The 9,568-nt window shown below is 35.5% G+C and overlaps 1 protein-coding gene across 1 annotated transcript; it reads left to right on the forward strand.

The window, feature by feature from the left end:
* Window positions 1–8,024: 8,024 nt before the first annotated feature.
* LOC136814024 (uncharacterized) lies at window positions 8,025–9,568 on the forward strand. The gene is made up of 3 exons (XM_067070531.1): window positions 8,025–8,065; window positions 8,253–8,321; window positions 8,538–9,568. The coding sequence occupies exons 2-3, from the start codon at window positions 8,261–8,263 to the stop codon at window positions 9,566–9,568; spliced, it is 1,092 nt and encodes a 363-aa protein (XP_066926632.1). The 5' UTR covers window positions 8,025–8,065; window positions 8,253–8,260.

Here is a 9,568-nt window from a genome sequence, read left to right on the forward strand (position 1 = left end):
GTATTGCTCGGCATCCATTGAAGAGACATGTACTTTGTTGACACTCGTCTACCCTTCGGGCTACGCTCATCGCCAGCCATCTTCAATTCTTTTGCGGACACTGGATCCTGCAGAACAAATACAAACTCCAGGACTCTACACACTACTCTGACGATTTTCTATTCGTCCACGAACCTTCACTACAAAAGGCTCGACTTGAGGTCCAGACCACACTGTCCGCCTTCCAACATTTAGGAATTCCCACCACTGACGACAAGACTGAAGGTCCTGCATGCTAATTAACATTCCTAGGTATCGAAATCGACTCTTCGAAACAGATCATTCGAATACCCAACGACAAATATTCTGAACTCATGGAAAGTTTACCATTTTGGATTTCGCGTAGAAAATGTACAAAAAAGGAACTGCTATCATTCATTGGGAAACTATCATTTGTTTGTAAAGTTGTTCGACCAGGTCGCATCTTCCTACGCAGGCTAATTGAATTTCAACTTCCGTGGAAAAACTCCACCATCATATTACCTTGAATAGCAAAGCCCGTGCAGACATTCAATGGTGGATCGACTTTCTCCCAACGTGGAATAAAACATCTATCATCTCAAATCCTTTTACCATACTATCCAGTGACATTAAACTTCATACAGACGCATCCAACATAGGACTTGGTGCAATTTATCGGAACGCCTGTGGATATCACCCTGAAGAGCCAGAATTTTTGCACGCCATCCGGGTCTCCAGGGTTGGCGTAGACCGGAACAACATCATGTGGTTGCAGATCTTGCTTTTCGATTTCTAAAGATGATTTAAAAATCATTAGCCATGTAAAATTAAAGTAGCTAAGAATTGTTGTCCTTTTGATCAAATTAACCATTTCAAAAACGGAATTAATCTCAGTTTAGGCCGTTGTTAAAATGATCTCTAACAGCCATTGTTTGAACTTTTATACATTCGAATATCTTACACACCCTTCTCCTCAATGTCAACTCGTTTATTTATTCCAACTTATTCAAATTATTAACGAAAAGGCATTTAGTGATTTAGTTAGCTAGACAAAGAGAATTAATTCACGAGGCATACCATAAACACCTGTGGAAATACAAAGTTCCTTTCTTTCGTTTTTGTGGCCGCCAGATGGTGCCAAATTTCTTGGAGCAGGAGCAACAGGTCTGTTGAAAAAACAGGAGGGACAACGACGTCTGTTGGACCAACAGAAGGAACAACGACGTCTGTTGGACCAGAAGGAGGAGCAACAACGTCTGTTAGAAAAGCAGAGGGAACGAGGTCTGTTGGACCAACAGAAGGAACAACGACGTCTGTTGAACCGGCAGGAGGAATAACGACGTCTGTTGAACCGGCAGGAGGAACAACGTCTGTTGAACCGACAGGAGGAACAACGACGTCTATTGAACTGGCAGGAGGAACAATGACGTCTGTTGAACCGGCAGGAGGGATAATGACGTCTGTTGGAAAAGCAGGAGGAACAAGGTCTGTTGAACCAGACGGAGGAACAACGACGTCTGTTGAACCAGCATCAGAAACGACGACGTTTGTTGGACCAGCAGTCGGTGTGTTTTCTCGTTCTTGTTCTTCAAGGTATCCTGAATATTTTATTTCATAATCATAATAACAACTAGACATGATACTTTTCTAGAATTTCATGTTTCCCGTCATTTATTTTTTGTCAACGAATTGGGGCTTTAAAGAATGACCTAATGTATCTTGATTGAAAGTGGAAAACGAATGCTCAAAAGTCTAGATATGATTAATCTGCAATGAATTAGAAAACAAGGTATGCAGAGATGTTGGTCAGATATAATCAAGATTATTTTTCGATGTAACTAAAGTAGTAAAAACAAAATATCAACTAGCCTTTAAAAGCCGTCTTAACCACACTCTTTATCATTTCCCCCATGTTTTTCTTCCCTTTAACATTTGACTCAGTGTGGAAGAATTCCTCAGCAAATCCAGGCGTACAATAACTCTCCATTGTCACATATTTCTCAGGCTTATGGATTAAAATACAAATTGCATTGTACTTTTCTTTTTCATGCAGATTGAGAAGCTATAAATTTGAGAAAAAAAATCTAATAAGTATGTAATAGTTATCGGACAGTTGCGAGTACAATATGACAAATATTTTACGAGTTCCGAGATTTTTCCGTACAATATTTCGTACATATACGGAAAGTCCGGAACGAGTTAAATATTTCCATATTGTAAGAGCAAATGTCTGATAACTGACTCAAAAAATACACTTTTTGTGTTGGAAAAAAAGCACAGGGCAGTTTTGTAGCAAAGTGACGTTAGATTGCTGCTACCCCTACAATGCAACAACATCTTTTCGTCAATTTATATTTTGTACATGTAAAATACAAGATATATTGTACTCTTTTTAACCAATCAGATTGCAGATATTTTTTGGATCGCCGATAAACAATTGTACGGATGAGCTCCTTTTATTTTAAACTTTGATATTTTTTATAATAGTAACAAAAGGTAACCAAAAAATGTACTATTTTTTTAAATAAAACCTACTCTTCCATAAATGATTTTTTTTTGCATGGTAGGGTCGACTTCACCCCCGGTCACCCATTTATCAAGCGTCTTGCCTTTGCGCAAAATTGCCTCTCCACAAGTGGAACAGTATTTGCTAGCCACTTCATTTAGTGCTTCGCAGCTTCTCACTGCATTTCTGATGATAAAATAAAAGGTTTATCATTAACATTTCACAACAGTAGGGTATTTAATTAATTCCTACGAATTTTATGTATTTTAGATTTTGCTTTATACCTTCATTTTTTTTTCGTGCTTAAGGTCTTGCTTTTTCAAGGCTTTTCGTTTCAAGCCATTTGCTTGATTTTTTACGGCACCTAGGAAAAATAAAGTTAACCTCAGTTGCAATTTATTAGACTAGATAATTTCTTTTTTTTAATATGGAAAATAAAATACTGTACTGTAATTCTGTATTATGTTTTAGAATGACTTACTTAAAAAAATACTAGTTAATATAATGACAGTCAGTTTTTCCAGTCCGTTTTGTTCATGTCAATTCAGTCAGTATATTGTCAGCACAAATGTCAGTAAATTCATGTCCATCGTCATCTCTGTAAAATAAAATTTATTTACTTTAAGAACTTAAAATTGGTTTAAAATCTGTTATAATTTCTGAAATCTAAAGCTCAGATTGTTCTTAATTTGTTCTTAGGTTTTAGCCAAATTTCAGCCTCGTGTTCTTAAAAAAAAATTATAAAAAAGCGTGTAAGTCAAAACAAAACAGTAACATTTAGCTAAGGTCAATATTTTGGCCATAAAAGGCCAGCTGAAGTGGCAATAACTTTCTTGGACAAACAAATTTGTAATCTATGTAGTCACAGTGGGTTCTAGGTCCCACCGAAAGAATGAGCAGCATTATCTGAAACCCTACCTAATATTCTGAATGCTTGATCCCACATAAAACGAGTCTTCCCGACTCCCCAAGCCAATTGTGTGGACCCCTTAATTAACTATAAAAGTTATTCCTAAAGATTAGACCAATTCTGATCTTTTTCTTAAACAAGAGAGCATGAAATAGCAAATTGAAAGAATTTTATTATCTCTAAAAATACAACAGGATCAGGAACGATATACAAGATACACTTTTCTTGTTCGAATTTTAAAATTAAATCAGCTTACTATTCTAAGGACTCTTTTATCTGAAATGATGTAAAAGTGTAAAAAAATAGTAAATAAAACAAACTAGATATTGAATTGGATTATGACAGTGCTTTTATTTCAGCTGAACATTGAAAAAGTACTACAATGAATGAAAAAAATAAATAGAAAAGGTTTGCAAAAAGCAGACCCATAGTGTCTTTCAGGATGTTCCCCCATGCCTACAATCAAAATATTCCATCCCCCTCCTCGTTTTTCACCACCCTAGCTTCAAAAAAAACCCTTTGGCCTCAAAACCCATCCACCCTGAATCCAAGGGGTTGCAGAGGGGGAGGGGGCACTATGAGACCAAACCGAAAAATGTGAACAAACATGAAAACAACTAGCCTCAAAATGTGCAGCTCTCTAAGCATTAGACATTTTCAACTCATAAGACTGCTAACATTAGTTGGAGCTTCAGTAATTCATTTGGAACCTTCTTAGAGCATTAACCACAACATTTCTGCAAAATGTCAATCACTCCTTCCTCAGGTTTATCCATGAAAGACTGTTGTCATACATTTAAAGTTTAATGAATGCTTAAAAATCTTTGCTCCTTTTTTTAAAGATACATTAATTATGAGGTATCTAAATACCTAAATATTATGGGTTAAAATGAAATAAAAACATAAAAGAAAAGGGGATCCCTTTTACTTCACCCCAGGAAATTCCCCAAAAGTTCAGTCCTCTCTTTTGGGGATTTTCTGAAAGTCCAAAGCCCCCAGGAAAAAATGTAGGATGAAATTGGTTATCTTTTCTATCTTAATGTTTTGCAATTCTGCAAAAGTCCATCAACAGCCGATCAACCATTTCATACCAGACAGTCCTACTCCTCAAAATGATGGATATTTTTTTCCAATGCCTAATCCAATAAGCAGTAAAACACTTTTCATAAATTTGATTATGTTGCAAAATTTGCTTGTATCAAGCCAGATCGAACCCTAAAAAGTCAATCGAACCAATCAAATATTGCCTAGAATTTAGCTGTTTGATTGAGATTTCTGTCAATAAATTGTGTACGATATATACAATCTGTTTCAATCCAACCAGATTGAGATCATCTTGTGATAGTTATCATTGATTAATTCAGCATTGTTGTCCAATCGGGATACACTTTAATGCTAACGTTTATATTCAAATGAAAAAGGGGAAAAATTGTGTGAAAAGAGGAAGCTATTAAAGAAACCTCAAAAAGAATAATTAATAATTTCTACTCTAACTTTTGACCCGAGGATTTAAAAAATTTTCCTAACCTTTTCCATGCAAGATTATTTCTTCAAATTTCTACCTAGCCAGTAGATATCAAATCTCTTAGCTTGTAAATTTTTTTGGAGTTTGATACAAATAGTACAGTCAAATTTAAGGGTAGCATATTAAGACTTTGTATAATTTAGTATAGTAGGTAAGACATAACATCATTATAACATCTCTTTAACATTCAATTCACGTACATAACCCTTCAGGGGTGTCTCAATAATGGAAAATACCCCTTAAAAAGTATCTTTAAATCTACAAATTCACCATTTCCTTGCTACCGATTAAAACAGTTAAAAGACTATTAAAGGATTATTGGTTGTGTAGCGATCGCAGCGTAAAGATCGGGTGGTCTGCCGGAACAATCTACTCCCCGTTCTTGCTCTACCAGTTGATTGAAATATTTTAAATCTCAAATATATAAACTGAAGTAAAATTATTTGCCAAACTGATTGTCAAAAAAGCAATAAGTTATCGATAATTTATGAGTCATCACCATTCAATATCCTTTAAAAGCTAGTTGATGACTAATCAATCACTAGCCAGGCGGTTATATTGATTACAGTCGATAGCTAAATTGACATTAATCGATGACGATGGATTCATTATCAATTAGAATCAATAATTGATAGCTATTTGGAGTCAAAAAACTGTGAATATTGATTATAGCATTGTTTTTTTTTAGTATAGATTTTTATCAATATTACTGATCATTCATACTGATCATCCAGTTTAGTTCTAAAACTATAAAAGAGCATCATGAAAACCAGAATGTGCATGTTCAAGAGAAATCAAAACAGTAAAGTGCACTCACAAACATCGATTTGTCAGATGGAACAAAATTAATAACGTCACTGTCATCATTTGGACAATCCAACAAAATAATTTCTGTCAAGAATCTTATAAACATTCAAACAACTTCCATCTGAAATGTTCTGTCACAGCTAACTTCTACTATTTAAAATAAACATGAGCGGATCGGGGTCTAGCCCCAGTTTAAAAAGTCCACCCTCCTGAACGCCCACGATCACCCTCTCGGATGGACAATTTTAATCTCTCAATAATCATCTCAAGTGAAGACTTTGCAAGTCCTAATAGTCCTTTTAATTTTCATTTCTGGAACATTTGCAAAAAATATTGGAAAAATAGATGTATTTTTTAGTTTGATCCAAATACTGCTAAATTTAAAAGATTTTCTTTGATGCATTTTTTTGCAAACTTCAATAAACTCTATTTTGACCTGCTTTTGTGGGTTATATTTATTTAGCATTATTAGGTGAAATCAAAAGTGCAGCATTGGGTACAAAGTCCAATATATTTTCTGTATATTTTGTCTGAAGTTTTAGAGCCGTACTGTTATCAAAGGAACTAAACAGATTATTCGCGTTAGAGTCAGAGAACTATAATGCAGAGTTCGGCCATCAACCATCAACGAAGCAATTTCGTATGGAAAGTCACTTGTTTTTCCCCCCACACTAGTTCAGTGACAGTGAAGGCAAGGGTAAATCTACTACTACTACCAGTCTGGAAAATGCGGCTTGTGCCCGGCACAGATTTGAGATTTGAGATCTGCTGCCTTCAACTTTTTCCAGTTAAGTTGGCCCAGCTCCGGCGTAACATTGCCCTTCTTTCCAGACTGGTACTACTATCACTACTAGCCATACCCTATCTACATTTGTTTGGCTGGTGATATGATATGGGAGGCGGAAGGAGTCAGTTAAATAGGAAGGATATACGTATATACTCTGTGAATTTATAGAAATAGAAATAGAAATTATTCTAAATACACAAGCTTGCAGTTTAGCATATTTCAACATGCATTCATATAAGTGTCTTACCTTCAACGGTGCTAGATGTTGCTGTTGCTGTTGATGTTGATTCCATTTTATTTTAAGGTTTTCAGTTCAGACGGTTTTCGCAATACACGCTGGGAATTCCTACACACTGGACTGTTTGGTAGGACTGTTTCCCGCTCTAAAGTCGCTTCTTCTCCAGCATCTTTACTTATCTTTATGCTATCGCTCAAAACCACCTCCAAAAAATCATTATAATCGTGAAAATTTCGACTTTTTGAAAAACTATGATAATCATGAAAATTTCTGCCGCTAGAATGTTGTTTATTTCAAGGTAAGACCTTTTCAGTAAAAGTATGAATCTTGGGATCTTGGATCATTGATTTAGCAATTTTACTATGAGAATGTGTATTTAAAGATTTTCGATAAAAATGGGCAAAATTGTATTTCGCGGTCTCAAGGTGGTATACAGTGGAACCTCTAATTAGCGGACACCATCGGGGAAAGGGGTTAGTGTCCGCTAATTATAAGTGTCCGCCTTTTAGAAACTTTTGATCTCGGAGCTCCAATTTTGAAATTAGGCCATCCCAGGGTGTCGAAAATACAAAATTGTGGTCTAAAGTACTTATCTGCAGACACTAGGCCATAGAAGAACAAGAGAAAGGTTATTAAAACGCAACAATTTAGTTTTTAACAAATAAAGGAAAATCTAGAAATATAACACCAAAATTTAAAATACAATTCGTTAAATGGGTCGATTTTGGACGTCTATGATCCGTTTGATATTCAATGTCCGCTAATTGGAGAGCTAAAATAGGGGTTTTGGCCATTTCTGGCGAAAAAATTGTCCGCTAATCAGAGGGTCCGCCTTTTAGAGTGTTCGTTAATTAGAGGTTTTACTGTATTCATATTTGAGCCGATGCGCAGACACCTGCATTGAATAAAAACCGATTATTTTATCGATCGAAAAACGTTTCGCTCATTTTACCCGATGAGTGTGAAGAGCGCCAAATCATGTTGAGAGAATTTGGCAATTCATCACGGCAACATCAGACGAGCTGGAATAGTTTTCTCCCAAATACTTTAAACGAAAGTATCGATTTTTCAGCCTCCAAATTCTATCAAAGTTGGGAGAATTTGACAACTGATCAATCCTAGGTTAGCCTTACCATCAAAAACTTATTTACTACCGTATACTATTTTACATGGTATGTGAAACCCAGGTAGGTCCTTTTCCAGGAAATCTTCATTTAATCTAATACGCAGTATCTTCTTCAAACACTTTCTACTCTGCTGTGCTTCGATCAGGTTATCATAAAAAGGTTAAGGTAAAAATGTTGAAATTTTACACTGAAAGTTGAAATTTTACACTGAAAGTTAAAATTTTACACTGAAAAATTTAACTTTCATACGTTCTAATACATTACATTCATGCACACTTTATTTTCTGAATTCATCACAGTTACTCTACTTTACTTCACTTTGTGAAAACAGTTTTTTATGTTTTATTTTCAGATCAAGATATGGCTTCTTCATCGGTTCCATCATCACCTTGGACACCAAGGAAAAAGCAAAAGAAAGATGGTATGTCTTTGACCCTTTTTTCTGTAATATATAAATGGATTTAACTTCTCCAATTTCGATATAGCAAATTACTTAAACAACTTGCAGGTCCCAAGATAAATTCAGAAATCTCATTCACAACAAGTTGACCTCCCTGACCTGAATGTGGTCCAAATTTACAGTATTCAACACATTATATGATATGAGATTTTTATTCTTTGTCCTTATTTGTTTCAGATGGAAAACGAGAAGATTTGCTGGGTTATGTTGTTCACATTAGCACCATGAAGATGACTCCTGCGAAGACGGCGGATGGTAAACAAACCTCATTTTTTGATATCACAGTCTCAACAGAGTTAACTGAAAAACGAGTTGCTGTATGGGCTATTGATACACGTCCACTCATGGAAAAAAAACTCAACAAAGGTATTTTATTGGCAAATATGCGTACTGGAAACGATTTCAATTTCGATGAATACTCCAACATGCACGATGCCGAACCAAAATTCCCATTGAAGCGATTTTTACGTCCCGTCAGTACAATATCCGAAGCATTGACAAACAAGCCATTATGGTCAAGAGTTACGCTGAAGGTAAAAGTAATTGACATAGATCCTGTCATTTCTCACAACAACTTACGTATCATGTCGTGTCAAGTGATTGACACAAGTGTCAATGATCCAAAGCAGCTCACATTCTTTGATAAATTAGTAAATGTCGAAACTGTCAAGTTGAGTAAATGTTATGAAGTGACAGAAATTACCGTGTCAAAATTTAGTGGGCGTAGGGTATTCAAAGCCTCAGATCAAACTGTGATCACGACACTCGCCGACACCGAAATCAACATTGTTTCTCAATCTTCAGCTTATGAATCAATAACAGGAACAATTTCAAACGTGACCATGTCTTCACTAGAGCCTGTTTACATTTGCCCATATTGCAAAAGTATTGTAGATCTTAATGAACATATTTTCATTTGCACTAACAGTATTTGTTCGAAAGTCTCTGGAAAAGAAGATGTGATTAAGAAAGCTGAAGTTAAATTCAGTGTCAAAGCAAGTAGTGGTTTAGTAAATTTGTCTTGTGTCAATTCAAAAATAGTTGTGTTAACCACAGATGACATTTCAAACAAAATTTCATTTTTAAAACAACTAATTGGGATGCGTGTGAAAGTGAAATATTCAAAATTGACATTCATTGTTGACCAAGTTGAGAGGTCAGCACTAGCAGCTGCTGACGCAGTGGACGATTCTGATGAATCACAATAA

This window comes from Clytia hemisphaerica, unplaced genomic scaffold, assembly GCF_902728285.1.
Source record: "Clytia hemisphaerica strain Z4C2 unplaced genomic scaffold, Clytia hemisphaerica genome assembly, whole genome shotgun sequence".
NCBI lineage: Eukaryota > Metazoa > Cnidaria > Hydrozoa > Leptothecata > Clytiidae > Clytia > Clytia hemisphaerica.

Coding starts and splice junctions, on each gene's coding strand:
- LOC136814024 (XM_067070531.1), top strand. CDS start 8,261: ATGGCTTCTTCATCGGTTCCATCATCACCTTGGACACCAAGGAAAAAG. Junction 8,322..8,537: donor GAAAAAGCAAAAGAAAGATG/GTATGTCTTTGA, acceptor TATTTGTTTCAG/ATGGAAAACGAGAAGATTTG.